This window comes from Perognathus longimembris, chromosome 3 (assembly GCF_023159225.1).
Source record: "Perognathus longimembris pacificus isolate PPM17 chromosome 3, ASM2315922v1, whole genome shotgun sequence".
Classification (NCBI taxonomy): domain Eukaryota; kingdom Metazoa; phylum Chordata; class Mammalia; order Rodentia; family Heteromyidae; genus Perognathus; species Perognathus longimembris.
The window spans coordinates 53,835,136-53,856,476 of NC_063163.1; the positions used below are offsets into that span (position 1 = coordinate 53,835,136).

The 21,341-nt window shown below is 40.5% G+C and overlaps 1 protein-coding gene across 3 annotated transcripts in view; it reads right to left on the reverse strand.

Annotated features, from left to right (window-relative positions):
* Fry (FRY microtubule binding protein) overlaps positions 1 to 19,593 on the reverse strand; it is a 348,931-nt gene extending 329,338 nt beyond the window's left edge. For all 3 annotated transcript variants that reach the window (XM_048341548.1, XM_048341549.1, XM_048341547.1), the window contains exon 1: positions 19,301 to 19,593. In XM_048341548.1, the coding sequence (XP_048197505.1) occupies positions 19,301 to 19,505 (205 nt within the window). In that variant the 5' untranslated portion in view covers positions 19,506 to 19,593. The remainder of the gene's footprint in view (positions 1 to 19,300) is intronic.
* Positions 19,594 to 21,341: the final 1,748 nt, after the last annotated feature.

The window sequence follows — 21,341 nt, forward strand, 5'->3', positions numbered from 1 at the left end:
TGTGTGTCTATGTGTCTATATATGTACAAAATGAATGTATATATGTATATGTATAACACATCAAGTTGACCTTTTTCTGAAAGTCTATCTCTCCATTTTGTGAAATGTATTACTTCAAATGCATTATATACAATTTATAAATTCATACTGTAAATTATTCACGTATTAACAAATAAACTTCTAATCAGTCTCCAATTTTCTTTGTATCTAAATTACCTTGCAAAGGGAACACAGCTATTCTGTATTTTGAGTTGGAAACACAACAATCTCATTGATTAGTACAGCTGCTATTGATGTGAACTTAGCACAAAACTACAGTGAATACTGAAAACATAAAATAACGTGGGACTCTCAGTTCATCTTCTAGGTACTCTAAGACTATGCTTGGTTGCATTTACTAGGCGATTGACACCTAAGTTTCCTGGACTGGCCCAGAAAAAGCTTCATCCTCTCTGGGCCTTAGCTAACTGGGTCACTGAGCCTGTTCAAAGGAACACACCCAGGCTTCTAACTAGGAAAATCCTCTCAAGATGGGAGAAATATGAGTCTTATCCCTTAATAATGAGGGAATCGAAGTGTTACCAGACAGCTCCCAACAAGGGTGTGATCTTCAGTAAGCAAGATGGTCTAGGTAACAGAATATGGGGGTTTGGTTGCCCTCTAGTCATGGTGTGGACTTTCCAGGGCTGGGCTAGGACCCAGCGTTACTGCATATATAAAGGAGGGGGGGAGGGCTACTCTAAGCTCTATTTGCCCCTACACAGGAAAATCTGGTTAGACTATAAAGCTTTCCAATGAGTGAATTGAAGATTCCCTCTAACAGAACTAAAGTCAATATTAAAAGTACATATTCCTAAACCAACCCCGAACTTTAGCAACCAGTGTTTGTGTGCGTGTGTGGTGGGGGTGGGGATACTGGGGCTTGAATTCAGGGCCTGGGCACTGTCTTTTAGCTTTTTCTTTAGCACTCCACCACTTGATCCACAACACCACTTGTTCCACAACACCACTTTTTTGCTGGTTAATTGGAGAGAAGTCTCACCAAGTTGGCTTTGAATTGTGATCCTCAGATCTCAGCCTCCTGAGGTACTAGGATGATAGGTGGCTCGGTATTTGAATTTTTAACAAGCCAGGCACGGTGGAACATGCCTGTAATACCAGCACTCAAAGCAGAGGCAGGAGGATCATGAATTCAGGACCTGCCTAGATTACATAGGGTGTTTGAAGCCAGCCCGAGCTATATAGTGAGACCCTAGTCAAAAACAAAACAACAACAAAAAAAACCCTGACAAAAACACTAAAGCTGAAACTAAAATGACAACAAAACAACAACGACAAAAAAGAGAGATTTGCAGGTGATTCTCATGTATTCATAGGATGACCACAAACAAAGGAAGTAGTGTTAGCTGGCCTGTTTGTTTTGATGAGCACCTCTATTAGTTGTGAATGTGCGCTAATTGCTTTAAGCTTTAAGTAGGAACAGGAAAGAACAGAGTTGCCCAATACAACAGAAGGGGGAGAAATGAAATTCACAGTGAAAGGAGGAAATTTGAAAAGACAGAAAAAGATTAAAAACCCACCAAGAGGAACAGAGGTTAAAGAATACCAATAGAACAAGCACCGAGAAAATGCAAATGGGAGAGTGGTTGAGAAAGCTTTTCAAGAACAGGGACATCAGCCCAGTGCAGTGATGCATGGCTGTAATCCTTATGCTTGGAAGGCAGATACAGAGGCTCATGCATTCTAGCAATGTGTACGAGACTCTGTCTCAAAAAAAATTCTAACTCAAAACAATAAACAAAAGAGACAGAGAGGACTGCCATTCCATCAGAGCTGTTTCTTCTGCTTGAGCATCTTCATCTTGGGTTCCACTTGCCTCCTGACATCCAGTAGAATCTGCTGCATATAGATACTTCGCATGGTTGAGTTTTACTTGTGAAAATGAGAGAAGCTGCATTTCATTGCACATGGAACAGGATAATGAATAAAACCCATTAATGGTCCAGAGAACAAACATGAATAGCAAGAACTTAAAGTCCCAAACATATACCCAGTGTGTGTATGTGTGTGTGTGTGTGTGTGTGTGTGTGTCTGTCTGTCTGTCTGTTTCTGCAAGTGTACCACTACTTGAGTCATAGCACAAACTCTCTTCAAATTATTGTACTTTGAAGCTGGATGCTGGTAGCTCACGCCTGTAATCCTGTAAGCAAAAAAAAAAAAAAAAAAAGCTCATGGACTGAGCCCAGGCCCCGAGTTCAAGTCCCACAAGTAGCAACAAAAACAAACAGAAAACAATGATATATTATTGTACTCTGGAAAATTTTGCTATGTATTTGTTTTTGTGTTTTTATGTTTTTCAATTTGCTTTAAGTTCTTTTTAAAGCCTTTACATTAGCAATGATTGTTTGTTACATCTGTCTCTTTATAGAGGAGCTTTCTGCTTGACATCTTTTTAAACTAAAGGCCATACAAATTACTGAGTGCCACCTTTTTGTTTTCTTTGTTGGTGCTGGTCCTGGAGCTTGAACTCAGAGCCTTGGGCACTTGATTTTTTTTTATGTTTTGTTTTCTTTTTGCTCAACGCTGGCAATCTACCACTTAAGACACAGTGCTACTTCCAGCTTTTCTTTTGCTGGTTAATAGGAGATAAGGGTCTCATAGACTTTCCTGCCTACATTGGCTCTGAATATCTATACTCATATCTTAGCCTCCAGAGTAGCTAGAATTAGAGGCATTAGATGCCAGTGCCTGGCCTTGGGTACCATTTTTTTCATTCAAGGGCTAAATTGAACCTTGACAACCCATAAAAGTGAACTCACTTACCCCAAATGAGGAAAGTGCTCACTTCTTAATGACAGACACAGCCCCCTAGCTGCTCAAACTCATATTTAGGCCAAATTTTCCATCTCCCTTTATTGCCTTTTTAATAAAGAGGTGTATTAACTGCTTAGTCATTAGGAATTTGGTAGTGATCTGTGTAAAAAATGATCCTGTATTAATTTAATTACTAAAGCATATGGTTGTAAGACTGATTTTGCTTATTTATTTTAACATGAGAACAGGGGGAAAACTTTAACGAATAATTGGTGAAGGTAAATTTTAAGAAGTTGTAATTCTTGCCCTGTCTCAAACTTACTTTAAGCATTTTGTGTATCATTTTGCATATGCCCTGTTCCCCAGTAAGATACAGGAATAGAAATGTGCCTTTGTCCTTGAGGCCATTAACATTAAGCAGATTTTCCCTTTCAAAAGCATTACACCCCTACTCCATTTCCCTATAAGAAGAAGGTAACCTATGGGCCTAGTGACCTTCTAGACCTGATCTCCGAAGAATAAGGTTTTCTCCTACTGAAGTTACCATGAACTAAAACCCCCTCTCTCTCATGTGATGACCATGTCCAACAAAGAAACAAAATTTTCCTCTCTTGTTTTTTTCTTTTTGGTCTGAGATGGGTACTCAAACTCAATACTGAACATTTTCAACTCATTGGCTAGCACTTACTAGATTTTTTCCTCTTAAGGAAAGACTGATTAATGAGACTAGTTGAAGCCTGTGGACTAGACTTGACTCACTCCTCATAGGTGTCTTATCAATTGTGATGGACATGTGCTCTTTAAAAATTCTACCCTGCACCTCCCCACCATCTTTGTCCACCATAGTGTCTTATCACTATGATAGCCATGTGGGTGTTTATAAACACAGGTTAGTGTCTGGGCTGCTGACCATGATCCTTTGGGTCAAGAAGGAAGGTGTAGGTGTCATTTTCTCCTCACAAAGATGACCCAAAGATGACCTGGATTTCTGCAACAATCTCATGAAGGATGACATCATAGACTATGACAGGAGTCAGGAGACTTTCCATAGAAGCTCTCTGGTGGGTCTCTATTTCTTCATCTGGCAAACGAGCGCACTGAATTTGATGTTTCTAGATTATCCATTGTATTCACTGCCAGGTGAATTCTTTTCCTCGTGTACATTCCTCAACACAAGCACCAAACACTTTTTGTAGTTAAATCCATGGGGAAAAAAAGTAAATCTCAGGCTGGGAATATGGCCTAGTGGTAGCGTGCTTGCCTTGTGTACATGAAGCCCTGGGTTCAATTCCTCAGCACCACATATACAGAAAAGGCCAGAAATGGGGCTGTGGCTCAAGTGGTAGAGTGCTAGCCTTGGGCAAAAAGAAGCCAGGGACAGTGCTTAGGCCCTGAGTCCAAGGCCCAGGACTGGCAAAACAAAGAAAGAAAGAAAAGAAAAGGAAAAATGAATCTCCAAAACTCAAAGGTGTAGTTCTAAGAATAATAACCAAAAAGAATCATTAGAATGAAACTTTTGAGGAAATGCCATAGGATTTCCTAGATGCCTTTCCATTGGTGAAATAAATGATGAAGACAGATACCTGATTAAAGCTTTCTGATGTCAATACTTGGCAAGATCCAAGGCTAAAGAACCCACAGGTCTTTTTACCCAGTGTGTAATATTCCGCAAATTAAAGTATAATAATCTGGAAGTGTAGTATTGCTATGGTTTGTATGTCCTCTGACAATCTTATAATAAAATTTAATTGCTACTGTGATGATATTAAGAGTTGTGGTGGTGGAACATGCTTGTAATCCCAGAACCTTGAAGGTTGAAGCAGAAGGATTTAAAGTTCAAGGGTAGCATGAGTTTCCTGGTGAGATCCCGTCTAACAACAAAACAAAACAATAAAACACACACACACACACACACACACACACACACACACACACACACGGGGGATGTTTAAGAGCTTCATGAATAGAGTGACTTCCAATAAGAGGTATGTCAGCCTGACCCTTCCTCAATCATGTGAGTTCACTTGCCCTTCTGCCTTATGTGACACAGCAGGAAGCCATTACCACATGACAGTACCACATTTTTGGATTCCTCAGACTCCAGAACTGTGACTCAAATAAATGCCTGTTAGTTATCATTTATCTAGTCTGTGACATTCAATTGTAACAACAGAAAACAGACTAGAGAAAGTATACGTCTTTATCACATTTCTTAAAAGTATCCTAGAAAAATACTGCCACTTTGGATAAAACTCTTGGCATTTCAGATTTTATAACTTTTATTTAAAGTCCAAAGCCTCACTGTCATTACATTACACAACATTTAAAAAGTATCCCATTTGGCTGTGAGCAGAGTGCAGCAATGTGGCACACTGAGGTTGTAATTATAGAGTACAGGAGATTAAGGGCATATAAACACCGTGGTTCAGGACAGGGGAAGAATGCCAGCAAACAGGATTGTGCATACCTTTTACCTATGAATCTATTGGCTAATCCCAAACTTCCACATTCGAAAGAAGTACAACCATAAATGCAACACTCAAGATAGCTCCTGAAAGGGGGTGTGGGATTTCTGAACTAGTTTTTATGTCTTTCCACATACTATGTTTTCACACATAGTAAGTGCAATATGAAGTGCTGGACTTCCATCTCAAAACCAAAGTTGCAGCATATATTAATAACATCTGCCTTTGTTGTTCAGTGGACACAGATCTACATCCTACTATTGCACAGTAGAAGGTGGAGACCACCAAGAGGAGAGAAACAAGAGAAGCCTTAGATCATCACAGCCTTCAACCTCTCCTTCTCTTTTCCACCCTACACTCTCTAACTCCCCTATAAAAAATCTCCATAGCAAAGAGCTCTGGATCTAATTTGTGTTTTTGTCAGTGTTTTAGAGGGAAATGAAACAAACCTCCCATTCTATCTTATTCAATTCTTTCATCATCACTTGACTTTGTGTGCTACATAAGCAGCAATGCCACCCCTGCTTCCCTCTCCTTTAACCATCGTGGTGACAATGAGAGAGCTTCCCATTTCCCATGGCCAAGCATCTCATCCAGTCCTATGTCTAGTGTTTATCTAGTCCCCTTTGTGTCAGCAAAATTATTGAAACAAAATACCTCCTGTATTTCTTATGGGGGAAACACTCATGAATGTGGGTAGGTGGTATGTTGTTGTATTTTTATTGTTTCTCTAAGTTCTCTGTGTTGACACATTTCTGGTTGGTTTCTTTGTTTTCTCTTTCCTTTCTTCCACATCCCTGGATGGCACTTTTTTTTGGGGGGGGGGGTTCACAGATTTAGGGTGTTTCTGAAGAAAATAATTCCTGACTATTTCCCTTCCTCCAGTCTGTCTATATTTGTGCATGTGGGAGTGTTTCATGAAGAAATCAGAAAGTGATTTATTGCCAATAAAATCACTCATGTCATTACTGTAAATGTTAACTTAAGCATGAGTGGGCATAGTTTTCAGTCAGCTACTTTTTGTTGAGGAAGAACTGAACAATTTGGGTATATCTGACATAGCAAAGCTCTTTCTCATTTAGCAAAAATTAAAGCATTGGGTGAGATCATCACTTTGCAATGCTCATAGCTTGCAAGGCTATGTTGCCTTTTAATATAAATCATTATACCGATTTGCAGCATCCTTCTTTCAGAAATATTATTTTTGAGGAGATGCACAGACTGCTATTTTGGATTGATATGATTTAATAACCAAAAATATGTGTTTATTTTTTGTCCTGCTTCTGAAAATGCAGTTAATACATAGTTCTGGCAGTTGCAAATGATATTAACGTCTTCATTGAGCGTGTTTATATTGTGTGACATTGGTTATATTGTTAGCTTTTGATCAGGAGGCACAGAGTCCCACAGAATCCCAGTGCTGTACGCAGGAGTTAGGACAAACACCTTGACATGGGTGGGCTAAAACTCTGCTCCGGTGTTCTGCTTGTACAGTTATTAAGAGTGGGAAGGAATGTGGTTCAAAGCCAGCCTGAGCAGTAAAGTTTGTAAGACTCATCTCTAGTTAACCACCACCACCACCATCAACAAAGGCTGGAAGTGGAGCTGTGGCTCAAGTGGTAAAAGTTCAGGGACAGTGCCCAATCCAAGCTCAAGGCTCAGGTCCAAAAAATTTTAAAAAGACTGGGACCCAGGGAAAGACTTGTACATGGTGGAGCTCAGTTCAGGGACCTTTTGGGATCTTTTTCACCTAAGTTGCTAGTGACTAGTGACTTTTCAGCCATATCGGCTGCATCTGGAGTCAGATAAGGGTGAGGGATGTTTCATAATGCAGATAGTCTAAACTGGCAGACTCAGATCTTCAGTGCCAGGGCCTGTGTTTTCTGCAAATGCTCTTGTAGAGTTCAGATTTGTTATGGTTGAAGAAGCAGTGCTCTATGTTAATAACACCAGCTTTACTCACACATGAGTTCAGAGAACTTCTCAAGACTGGAAATTGGTCTATTTTGGTCCCTGGAAAAGGGACATGACTTACCACCCTTTCTCACTGGCTAGCTTTCAGAGGGAGGGGGAAAGGCACATGTTATACAGAGTATACCACACCCTAACATAAAGAAATCTTGATGAAAAAGAACAATTGAGACCCTGGGATTGTTCTGTAGGGAAACAGTTCATGGCTAATTAGGGCTTCTATCCTGGATAATATGGTATCAAGACGGCCATTAGGAGTGTAGCCTAAAATACTGGTCCCAGAGAAGCATGAACACTCAGAGCTAGCTCTCATAGTAATATATCAGACAGGAAATCAGATCACTGAGAATCCATGCATTCATACTTAGATCCTTGAGTCCAAGGCTCAGCATTTCACAGAATAAGGTAGTTATGAGATTGTTTTCACATGTGTGCCTTGCATTTACCTTTGGGCACCTATTTTTGATGCTTAAAAATCTAAAAACAATGTTTCTTCACAGCATACCGTTCTTATCCATAAATAAAACAGTTATTCTGATACTCAATCCTGTGTCAATTATTCACAAAGATGACTTCATTCTTTCTTAAGTGTCCTGATAGGAAAGAGGTTACTTGACTGCTGAGGGACACCATCAGTGTATCTGATCTAACAACAAACACACACCACTAGAGGCAAGGCTTAATTAGTAGAGTACCTGCCTAGAAAATGCAAGGCTCTGAGTTCAAACTCAGTACTGCCAAATAAATACATACATGCATACACATATATATGTATGGGTAGATGAATACATACATAATCAGATACCATCCTGAGTTCTTCCATCATGAATTTTGAACCAATGGGATATTCAGACATATAGCTAAAATCCAGTTGTTTAGCACAAAAGGTTTAACACCACTCAGGATGAAAATATAAAAAGTTAAACCTATAACTGAAAATACTCTTACCATCTTTCTAATGAGAGGTTTTACATTCACATAACCTAAAAATGGCAACCTATTTATTTTCATCCTGTGAACTTCCTTTATAAATCCACTTTTTTTTCCTAGATTGCAAAGAAAAGGTGGCATTATAGTTAAACAGTGAAGCTTCAGTGAAACAGTGATTCTTCAGGCAAAACTTTCTTCTAATTAGAGTGTCTATGTGCATATATGTGCATGCCAGTCCATACTAGGGCTTGAACTCAGGGCCTCACACTGTCTCAAGACTGGTGCTGTACCATTTGAACCATAGTTCTACTTTCAGTTTTTTACTGGTTGATAAGTTTCATGGACTTTTCTGCTCCAGCTGGCTTTGAACTGTGATTCTCAGATCTTGACTTGCTGAGTAGCTAAGACTACAGGTGTAAGCTACCAGTACAAAGACTACTGAGTAAAATAATAGCCATCTCTTAGGTAGCTTAATAACTAAATGGTTGATTTCCTCCCACACCATTCATTTTTTACATATATTAACTTATACAGATAATGACAAGTGCTCAAAATATATCACTAAAGTACACTGACTAAATATAAAAGTATATTTATAAATATACATGTACATGTGCATACATATATACCATGTGTATGTATATATATGCATATGTCTGTATATATTTTTTATAGTCAGTGTAAATATATATGTAGAACATTATCTCAGATCAGGAAAGAAATTACGTGGGAGTACTCAAATCTAAATATACATAATCTATACAGCAACAAATGGAAACAAATGCTTCTAGGTCAGATCAGTATAAGTCACTTATACCCTAGATTTGGAACCATACTTGTGCATCCATCCATCTTTATCTTCTTATCAGTCTATCTAATTATTGTACATACATTTTCACCACATATATTTTTATAAGAAGGAAGAAAGCCTGTAATCGAGGGATAAATCTAACATACTGGCTCACTATATTCCTTTCATAAGTGTAAAATATTTTCTTTACTCATATACACACAAACCATGCATAATATCTTAATATTCATATCTTGTTTTACTTAAAAATAGCCAGGCATAATGTTCTTATTAAGTTTGTTTATTCAGGACAAAAAACCTCCATTCCCTTGCTCCAATTAATAAATGTTATCATGTAAATAAAAAGGTTTCCTTACTTTTTGTTGCATCAGTATTATTAAGTAATGTCATAATATCTAATTTTTTGGTGTGTGTATGGGGCTCCGACTCTGGGCCTCAAGCTCTTGCTTAGTTGTTTACACAAGTCTGGTAGATACCACTTGAGTCATAATCTCCACTTCCAGCTTTTTGCTGGTTAATTGGAGCTAAGAGTCTCAAGGACTTTTCTTACCTGGGCTGGTTTCAAACTGCAATCCTCAGATCTCAGCCTCCTGAGCAGCAAGGATTATAGGCATGCATCATTGGCACTGTGCATAATATCTAATTTTAAGTCAAAAATGTCATATTGAACTTCAAAGTTTTTGAAGTCTAGCTTCTCACTATTTCAGTATTTCAAGTGTTGACTATATTTACATACAAGCTGCTTTTGAAAAATCACGGGTATAAAAGAGATAATGTCTCACTCCAAATTTTAGTTCAAAGAAAAACTTAAGGGCTGAACTTCTGAAAGCTGGACTTTAATTAGACAAAATTAGGCTAAAATACCACAAGCAGTAGGGACAGTCAATGTGGACAATGGAATTTCTAATACTGTCCAACTTTCAGAGGCTTCCATGACAAGACTCTGAAGTTAAATGGCACACTTTGAGAAAACATATGGATATTTATTACAAATAAGACTTTCCATGCTTTCCCTTTTTCAAATGCAAAAATTTAAATGAAAGCTCAGAGAGATAAAAGCTGCATGTTTTGTCTCATAGGTGGAAGCTAGATCTAAAATACATGGGGACATGATAAATTATGCAGGGCTCTAGACATTCACACCCAGTGAGACCAAAAGAGGACACTCTTAGGGAAGGAAAACAAAATTGCAATGCCTATGTGCCTCTGGTCATTTAATAATATTTACTGAAATGAACCTCTGGAAATGGAAACAAGAAGTTATTTTCTTTGTTGTTAAAAAAGTTAAAATGAATGGGTCTTTTAATAGTATCTCATTATGTAAAACTTCACATAAACAGACTGATAAGCAACATTAGATGACTTCCCAATGAAATGTATTTGTACCCATCACCCACTTATTAGAAGAAAAAGTATTCATTGTGAAAAATCAAACCTTTACTACTAAAATTAGGTAAGAATATCAGTTAACCTTAACTGTATATCATTTCCTAATCACAATCTTATTTGGAGCCAGGAGCTAGTGGCTTACACCTGTAATCTTAACTACTCAGGAGGCTGAGATCTGAGGACTGAGGTTCAAAGTCAACCCAAGCAGTAAAGTCTGGGAGAATCAGATCTCCAATTAACATAAAAAAGCCAAAAAATGGAGCTGTGGTTCCAATGAGTATAGTGCTAGCTTTGAGCACAAAAGCTCATGGACAGTGCCCAGGCCCTGAGTTCAAGCCCCAGGATCAACACAGTGTGATGACGATGATGGTGGTGGTGGTGGAGATCATTATTTGGGCTCTGTACCACCTATAAAAATGATGTTTATAATCCACTTCACAAACAGGTTCTGAGAAATAAGTGTCCACTTTGGGTTTAGTGAGATGGAGAGCCTGAACCAAGTTGAGAAGTAGCTATTGGCTATGAAATTGTCAAGCTTCGGTCCTTTCATGAGAGGAGAGCAAGGAGGTTTGGCATGGGAGACCCTGGCTTTAGCCTTTGAATCTGACCTGCCTTGAAAGTGGCTGTTGAAGGTAAGTATTATGGGACCAGATGAGCAGAGGTGGGGCAGGTGGAGGGATCATGACCTAAGGCACATCTTCTTCCATCGTGCGTGATTATTTCAGCGGCAGCTCTGATGCACCTGCCATATGCAAAACACCGTGGGTGTGCAGTGAGAAATCTCATGGGGCGTGAGACATGGTTCCTGTCATCACAAGGTGTACCCATTGAACACTGGACGTAGAACACAACCTAGGAGGCACTTGTCATAGCGCGTGCTCATGGGGGGCCCTGACCAAGCTCTCTACAGACCCTACCCACCTCACTGACACCATCAAATCCATCACTCTGCAGGGCTCTGAAATGACAGAAGGCCAAATAGAGAATAATGCACATTGTGTAATGTCTGGCTGAAATGTTTGGGACCAGTTCTGCCTTGAAATTTGGCATATTTGCATAAACACAATGACTTCTCAGAGATGTGACTCAAGTCTACACATGACATTCATTTATGTTTCATATACAACACATGCATATTGCCTGAAGGTGAATTTATACAGTATTTTCCGGGAGCCTGCGTTTTGAATGCGACCATTCTGGGAGGTTAGATATGGGATTTTTTTTTTACTAACTTGTGTCATGTGGATGCTCACAGTGTTTTGGATTTAGGAGAATTGCAGTTTGAAGTCTGAGGATTATAATGCCCAACCTGCACTGGAAGAATGTGTCCCTTGCTGTTCCTGTGTTGTCACCTCTAGACCGGAAGTCTATCCTCACCATCTCGGGGTATAGCTGCCCACACTGAGATCAGAAAGCATCTAGCTGCTATTATTCTGATAATGAACCATGTTCCCACTAAAAATCTTCATGTACAGGGTGCTAGTGGCTCACTCCTACAATCCTAGTTACTCAGAGGCATCAAGGTTCCAAGGCATCCCAGATTGGAGAGTCCATGAGACTCTTATCTTCAATAAACCGCCAGAAAAGCTGCAAGTTTTAGAGCTATGGGGCAAGTAGTAGATTTCCAGCTTTGAGTGAAAAATAGCTAAAGGACAGTGACCAGTCCTTGAGTTTAAGCTCCAATACCAGCACATATACAAATATACAAAAACAGAAACAAGCAAATGAAAACTTTCACCCAACAAGGAAAAGAAGGAAACCATTTTAATTAGGAGATCCTAATTTCGCCGGGTGCTGGTGGCTCACGTCTGTAATCCTAGTTATTCTCAGGAGGCTGAGATCTGAGGATCACAGTTTGAAGCCAGGCCAGGCAGAAAAGTCCCTGTGAGACTCGTATCTCTAATTAACCACTCAAAAACTGGAACTGGGGCTGGGAATGTGGCTTAATGGTAGAGTGCTTGCCTAGCATGCATGAAGCCCTGGGTTCGATTCCTCAGAACCACTTACATAGAAAAAGCCGTAAGTTGCTGTGGCTCAAGTGGGTAGAGCCTTGAGGAAAAGAAGCTCAGGGACAGTGCCTAGGCCCTGAGTTCAAGCCCTAGGACTGGCAAAACAAAACAAAACAACACTGAAGTGACACCCGTGACTAGCCTTGGGCACAAACAGGTTCAGGGGACAGTGCCCAGGCTCTGAGTTTAAGCTCCATAACTGGCAAAAAAAAAAGAAAGAAAGAAAGAAAGAAAGAAAGAAAGAAAGAAAGAAGAAAGAAAGAAAGAAAGAAAGAAAGAAAGAAAGAAAGAAAGAAAGAAAGAAAGAAAGAAAGAAAGAAAGAAAGAAAGAAAGGAAGGAAGGAAGGAAGGAAAAAAGAAAGGAAGGAAAGAAAGAAGGAAAAGAAAGAAAGAAAGGAAGGAAGAAAGGAAGGAAGGAAGGAAAGAAGAAAGGAAGGAAGGAAGGAAGGAAGGAAGGAAGGAAGGAAGGAAGGAAAGAAAGAGGAAGAGAGGAAGAAGAAAGAAGGAAAGAAAGAAAGGAAGAAATTTTAATCAATATTCTGTAGAGCATGGATTTGAAAGGAAAACAAACTTTCTTTTGGAACAGAATTTCAGAATTACAAAAAACAACAACAAAACTTAAGAGTATTTCTATGTAGCCCAAGCTGGACTGGAACTTATGATCCTCCTGCCTCAGCTTCCTGAGGAGGGCTGGGATTATAGGTAGGTTACTGCCATGCCTGGCTTAGAATCAAAAGTTGATTTCCCAAACAAGAAACAATAGGAGGCCACATGCTGTGATTCTGCTGTGACCTGTCAGGGTCCCCTCCTGTTGGCCAGGAGTCTCTCTTTTCATCTCACTTGTCCTCTGACTTAAAGAGACACGGAAGTACCTGGAATCCCCTGTTTCCTCCAAGCAGATGGCTTCTTGCTTTGCACAACAGATGATTGTAAAGGCAGTAGGGTATTTTAAGAACAAGCTGATTAAACACACAACTTGTTTGCTCAAAAGTAAGAAATGAAAAACCTATTACGACAGGCCCCAGTGTCCCTGTCTCCAGGCTGAAATGTTCCTTTGTATGCCTGTGGGAGTGGTATGCATTAGGACCACTTCTCTCTGGATTCTTGATTTTTGTGTGTGTGTGTGGTACAGGTTCTGGCTTGAACTCAGGGCCTGGGTGTTGTCTCTGAGTCTGAGTTTATTTGCACAAGGTTAGTACTCTGCCACTTGAACCACAGCTCCAATTCTAGTTTGTTTTATTTTTATTATTATTTTTTTCTTATTTATTGTCAAAGTGATATACAGAGAGGTTACAGTTTCATACATTAGGCCTTGGGTACATTTCTTGTACTATTTGTTACCTCCACCCTCATTTCCCCCTCCCCCTTCCCCCTTTCCCTCTTCTCCCATGAGTTGTTCAGTTGGTTTACACCAAATGGTTTTGCAAGTATTGCTTTTGGAGTCGTTTGTCTTTTTATCCTTTGTCTCTCAATTTTGATATTCCCTTTCACTTGAGCCAGACCCAAAGAACATGGACTCTATGGTCTCCCTCACAGGGAATAATTAGCACAGATTTAGGCTAGTCACAGCAGAGGATCACAAGAGACTAATAGCTATGCCCCTATGAACGCCTAAGATGATGCTAAGTGAAATGAACTCCATGTTATGGAAACTACTGTTATATCACTGTTGTAATCACTTTCAACATGCCATGTGAAACCGTAGCTTCTTTTGTTGATGATCCTCTTGTATCCCCTTCCTGTGGTTGTACCTGCACTATCACTGTATCTCATCTGAGTACACTGGATACTATATATACTGGTATTAGTTTGTTTGTTTAAAATTGGAGCTAACAGTCTTGCAGACTTCCTGCCTGGGCTGGCTTCCAACTACAATCCTCAAATCTCAGCCTCCTGAGCAGTTAGGATTCCAGGCATGAACCACTGGTGCCTAGCTGACCTGACTTTCTTAACTGAGCCAGGTCTACTGCTACAGACACTTCTGAGATGCTACTGAGGGAAAAAATCAGCCTCTCTGGCACGGAGACTGGAATCTGAATGCCAAGTCTCTGAGACCCAGAACTGCAGACCCTCAGACAAGTGACTGTTGATGAATCTTCTCTAAACAAAGACTGAATGTTTGGTTTTTTTATATAAATAGGACTTCTACTCTGTAGTTTTCTAAGATTCTTTGTGATGACTTTAGAGTTCCTCATTCCCTTATCTAGAGGTATTTATTGAGCTGTGCTTGTTAGGCAAATTATTTTCCATATTAATGGACCAAAAATAGAATCGCTGTTGTATGTATGTTGATCTGAATTAGGGAAAGAAAGGGGAACACCAAATGGTGAGACAAAGGATAAGGGTGAGCCAATGCAATAGTGATACTCATAAGATAGTATGTTAGACATTAACTGTATAACTTGGGGTGCATTGGGGGGAGGGAAGGTGGGAGAAAAATGAGAGAACAGGTAACAAGTATGGCCATAAATGTACCTTATATATGTAACTAACCGCTCTGTATATCACCTTAAAAATAAAATAAAAATTTAAAAATAGAATCACTGTTTTCTCTTTTCCCAAGGCCTGAACAGTTCTTGGCTTGTAGCAGAATCGTAACACACACACATGTATACCAGTACTGAGGGCTTGAACTCAGAACCTTGCACTCTCACCTGGCCTCTTTTGCTCAAGACTGGTATTCTACCATATATGCCACAGCTCCACTTCTAGCTTTTTGCTAGGTAATTGGAGGTAAGGGCCTTTCTGTCCAGGTTGACTTCAAACTGCAGTCCTCAGATCTCAGTGTCCTGAGCAACTACAGGTATGAGCCACTAGCATCCAGCTCTCACACTTCTTTTTAAATAAATGCATAACACACTGTCCCAAGTCCTACCTCCTTTTTTACTCTGCCTGTAGTTCATACTGTGATTGAACAAATATAAAGTCCTTCCCCTTTGACAATGATTATCTGCCAACTGATTCTTTCTTGGAGCTAGATTCAAATAGGAACTCTAAGATTGGTACAAGGTTCCACACATTAGGAAACTACCAGATGGTGAATGGACATCTGCTTTGTACAGTTCTCCCTCTCTAGATAATTGGGCCATTCAAGGAAGTAAGACAGAATCTGTGTTTTCAAGGAGTTTCTACATAAACAATATACACATAAAGGTAACAATATAATACAGCACTGAGGCCAAGAAGGTAGAAAGGAGGTCAAAGAGGTTAAAAAAAAAAAAGGTCAAAGGGGAATTTTGGGTGGTGGTAGAAGATGGAGGACTAGAATGGGGCCCTCCAGAGAATCCAAGAAAGGACTGCACAGAAATGTAGCTGCGTGTGAGTGTGTGTGTGTGTGTGTGTGTGTGTGTGTGTGTGTGTGTGTGTGATGTTGGGAGATAACTGGAGAATGCCATGAGCAAAGTGTCTGGAGGAAGGCAGAGAGGACAAAGGGTAGATCTGGAGCACTGTCCCTTTGGTGCAGTTAGAGATAATCGGATAACTATTTATTGAATTCAGCCCTTGTGACAGGCTCTAGGTATACAAAGGATAACTAATCTGCCACAGTGCTGGATCACTGGTTGGAGCAGGACAGGGAGGGGGGAGAGATACAAACATGCAGACACACAGTTACAATATAGGATGATAAAAGCTGTGAGAGGAAAAAGTCTAGGGGCAGTTCAAAAAGGCTTCAATTGCATCAACCCAATCACTTCTTCAAAGAAGAGATGTAAAGCAAACACCTGAGCCCAAGGAAGGATCTGGTTGTGGAAGACGGCAGGTAGCATGTGCAGGAGGGATCACAGGTCTCTGAAGCTGGCTGTGTTTGTGATTCACAAGGAGGAGTGTTTGGTAAAGGACTGTGCACTTCATGTTAAAGGGCTTGGATTTTATCCTACCTATAGCAATCACCTTGAAAAATCTTAAGACAGGGAAGGAAACAAACAGATATATCTTTAAAGTATGGTTATGTATGCCTTTTAGATAGTTGTGTACGGCATGAACAGGCCTAGAGGAGAAAAGAATAAGAACAAAGCCGGAGCTAGCAGCTGGTGGCTCACACTTATACCCTTAGCTACTCAGAAGACTGAGACTTGAGTATCTGGGTTCAAAGCCATCTTGGGCAGATTAATCCCAGAGACTCTCATCTCCAATTAGCCACTGAAAAATACAGAAATGGAGGTGTGGCTGAAATGGCAGAGCTCCAGCTTTAAGCGAGTACAAGACCCTGAGTTCAAGGCCCAGTACTTGCACCAATAAAAAGTGAGGGGAGGGGTATATGGATCTACAGCCTGGAAGACTCATTCCCAACACAATGCATGAAGTAAATAGTTTGTGAATCAATGAATGAATGAATCAACCAATCAGTTGTTCAGGGTACGACTGGAAGCATGACACTGGAGATGGAAGCAAAAATTGCCTGTGTGCGTGAAAGGGTCAGAATGAATGCTCATTGAAACACCCATGTATCCTCAAATACTGCACCTCTGAAGACAAATTATCCCTACAGTTGACAATGGGAGGTAGTAGAATAGTGGAAATCACTAGAATGTGATAAAGACCTAGGCCCGATCCCTGGTTTGCTAATCGATTATATATCTGAATCGAAATATATCTGAATATATCTGAATCCTCCCTCCCTCCCTCCCTCCTCTCTCTCTCTCTCTCTCTCTCTCTCTCTCTCTCTCTCTCTCTCTCTCTCTGTAGTACTGGCTTTTGAACTCAGGGCCTTATACTCTCATTTGGCTTTTTCACTCAAGGCTAACACTACCACTGAGCCATACTTCTAGTTCTAGCTGGTTGCTGGTTGACTGGAGACAAGACTCTCATGGACTTTTCTAGCTGGGTTAGTTTTGAACTTCCATCCTCATATCTCAGCCTCCTGAGTAGCTAGGATTACAGTCGTGAGCCACTATACCTGATGACATCCATCTCTGGCTGATGTCCTCAAGGGCATCCCTGGGGACAGAAGCAGGCCAAAATGAAAGACCCAGTTGGATCACTGGGAGTTCACAAAGGGCTGGGAGCTCACACAGGCATTTGAGGACAATGTTCAGAACCTGACTTTGCAATCTCAACGCTTGTTCCCAAACTCCATTGAGATAAATCAGTTCTGCAAGCTAGCTCTTAGGAAGGGTAATTTTTGTAAGGCCCAAGCTAGGAGGATGTTTCGCAGGCTTGTGACTGCAACTAACAGGGTTGAGTGAGCTCCCAGGAAGTGGGAGCCATGACTGCAGGATCCAGGGCCCTCCTGGAATCAGGAAGGAGGAGAAACCAGCGTGAAGGGTGAAGCAGGGCTGTAGCAGTGGTAGTGGAGCGAAACAGGTTGGATTGTAACATACATTAAAACCAACAAATGAAAGAAAAGGAAGAAGAAGAGAAGGCAAAGAACAGTTCTGGGAGATGATTCTGGAAGAATACCAGTGAACCCATTCCTGAAAAATGCTACCTGTCATGGACTTTAGACACTTAAGTATTCCTCCTTTCAACTCTTACCACATTTATAGATTCACACTGCTTGGCCCATTACAGGCTTGGCTCCCCTCTCTACCTTGCTCCCCACCCTAAGTGAGCTTTAGCCTGGGCAGACAAATCTGAGAGACTTCTTATCTCCAATTAACCATCAAAAACCCATAACTGGAAGCATGGCTTAACTGGTAAATTGCCAGTTTTGAGTAGAAAAAAATGAGAATGTGAGGCCCCAAGACACACACACACACAATAGACACACACACACAATAGACACACACACACACACAAGAATTTGCTTAAGATGTTAGCTTTTAGATTGTGATGCCTCCTATCTCTAAGTCACCTTTTAGATTTTTTTTTTCCTTGGCAGTACTGGAGTTTTGAAGTCAGGGTTTCATACTTGTTCAGCTAATGCTCTACCATTTCAACAACACTTTTAGCCCTGTTTTGTTTCTGATTATTCCGGAGATAGAGTCTAGGGAACTATCCTGCCCAGGCTAGCTTCCAAATACAGTCCTCCAGATCTCAGCCTCCTGAGTAGCTACAATTATAGGTATGAGCCAACCATACTCAGATTTTTCTAAGAAATATCGATTTCTAGATATCTCTAAAAAGAGTCACCCGTTAAGAATATTAGGATAATTTTTATGAAATAATCCTACTTGACTGAATTAGTTTCTCATTTTCTATCATCACAGTCTGCCCTCCGCAGTTGGCTCAAATCTATCCTCCATTTCAAAAGCTCCAATTAATCAATCAACCACGACAAAAAGGCCATTTCTAGTTTATTTTTGTCCTGTACTGAAATAAAGTTGTCAACATAACCCCCACTCCACAGTGGTCACTTAGCCACTGGGTTAGGGTCCACCCTGGCAGGTGTCTGCACAGCTGTAGTCATCCACACAAGAACATCAAAGGCAGACATCAGAGTCCCCTTATCAAGACTGAGATCCATGTGTCTCCGGTTCTCTAATACATTTCCCCATCCACATTGTTTAATTGAGCCCTTTACTACAAATGGTTTTAAGCTCTGATGCAAGACAGGAATTTGAAGTATGCATGGAAGTATGTTATGGTGTTCATTTCTAGTACACACCAACATCAACTTTGCTCAGCAATTCAATAATCTTGTAAAAGAAAGATGTGCCAGAGTATGACATGCCACACAGAATTCTCCAGGATCACAATAAATTAAGTCTCACTGTTCTATGGATGCCAAAAGTCATAAAATAGCTGTCTGTTTCCAGATCTGTAAAGATGTCACAACCAATAAAGAAACATAAAAGAAAGAGAGAAGGTTTGCGAACTGAAGAGCTGTGCCAACTTGTTTATACAGCATTTTTATGTGGACACTTAAAAGTTCACAAATGGCAACTTTAACATCTGATTTCAGTAACTGATACATAGTTTCTATTTTTGTGTTAATTCCACTGGAAGGCACACATGTAAATAATTCCTACCTGGGAAGATGGATGGTCTCTTTCTGGGGCGCCTTAGGTGAAAAGGTTCCCAGTTCTTAATGTTTCTTTGAAGTCTTCCTCTAATGTCATTTCCTAAGAGTAGTTCAGGTGGCAGGCTGCTCCTTCTTGACGATTTATAATCATTTTGGGATGAAGTGAGCTTGTTCTTCGTTCTGGAATATAAATTGCTGTCATCAACAGCCATCGTAGCAGATTCATTGGAGAGTCAGAACAAAAATCCCCAAAGTCAAACCCAGCCAGCAGCTGCGCCACCTCCTCTACTGTAGACTGGTTCTCATGCTTTGCCCAGTACTTGTTTGGGAAGCTTAGCAAGTAGATGGGCGTGGACATGAACAGGTGTAGAATTACGAAGTAGCTCCTCCTTTAACAGTTAATAGCACAGGGGAGGAGGGATCCAAAAAGGAAAAAAAAAATCATTAGGTACTGCCAATGACTGGGGAATGTGCACAGATGTGACCCAGAGGCCAAGCCGCCAGTGGATGGCAATAAAACTGGTGCCATGATTGCTACATGGAAGTTCTGTTTCCACGGCGCAAGTGCAAGAAAATAAACATAACTTGCTCGGAACAAATCCCCAGCCAAATCCAAAGTCTTGACATTCCCTATGAGTTCCCTAAGGCTTCAAAGCTTTTACACGGGTTTTCTAAAAACCATTTTTAAAAGTGATCTTTAAGTAGTTGCACAAAGAAGTTGCTACTTAACAGAGCAGTTTATGAAATACAATCATTTCCCTTCTTTCTGTTTCAAACCACACACAAAAGCAAGATGAATGGCCTTCTTCCCTTGTTATTTGGCAGGCAGCTGACTAGACACTGGCTACAAGAGAGACGGCTGAAGAGACCAGGAAGCAATCGGTTCTGGGCTTGTGCAGATGGCTTTGCCAGAAGTTCATGCTGCCCTGAAGGGGTGCCCCAGGTGTAGAAAACGAGCTTTGTCTTCAGACAGTTTGACTAGCCCACAGGTAAGAAGTAAATGTTAAGAGGCTGCGATCTGAGGATTGGAGTTTGCAGCCAGCCCAGGCATTAAAGTCCATGAGACCCTTCTCCAGTGAACCACTGAACAAGCCAGAAGTAGAGCTGTGGCTCAAGGGGTAGAATACCAGCCTTGAGCAGAAAAAGCCAAGTAACAGCTGGAGGCCCTGAGTTCAAGCTCCAGTACTGTAATGGCATACACACAAAGTAATTCATGTTTCTCCCCCACTGCCCAGACCTCCCCATGGGGACTCACCCCAGTTTCCAACCGAATTAGTCATTTGGTCTGATGGTCTAACATAGTAACCAAGTTCCTACTTGTCCTGGTGATATATTTCTATTTTTTTCTCCCTCTGTTCTGGAGTGTGTATTTCTCTGTCCTTTCTCCCCTTCCCCTCTGCTCTATTTATGTGTCAGTGTCCTGCATTTTTTTCCTTAGGCAGAAATCAAAACTATAATTTATCCTCCCTGATCATGCCCCAGGACTGTCCATCAGCAGTGTGTATGTCTTATTGTCTTTGTGTTTCTCTCTCTCTCTTTCTCTCTCTCTCTCTCTCCATACAGATACACAGACACACACAGACACATACACACACAGATACACACACACACACACACACACACACACACACACACACACACACACACACCCTCCACACCCTCATACTGTCTGGCTACAGTGTGAGTCAGAAGATGACATCAGTCTTTTTCTTCCCAGTGCTAGAGATCAGGAAGCACAAATAATATCAAGGGTTTGGGGATCTTTCCAAATCCCTTGTTACCTTGTTTTCTTTGATGCCAAGCAGGCCTTAGTATTTGTTAATATTTGAGAGTTGAACTTCCTTACCAATAGGAGTTTTTCTTTCTCTCTCTCTATTTTCCTTATGCCTTGAACATAACAGGTCTTCAAACAATGGTAGATATTTTTTTTCTGAAGAGAAACATTTTTTATGCCATAATGTTCTCACTAGAATAATCTTGTAGTCAGATTTACATGTTAGATTAACTTTTTAGATTATTATTTTAACTTTCTAGATTATTGACTTTTT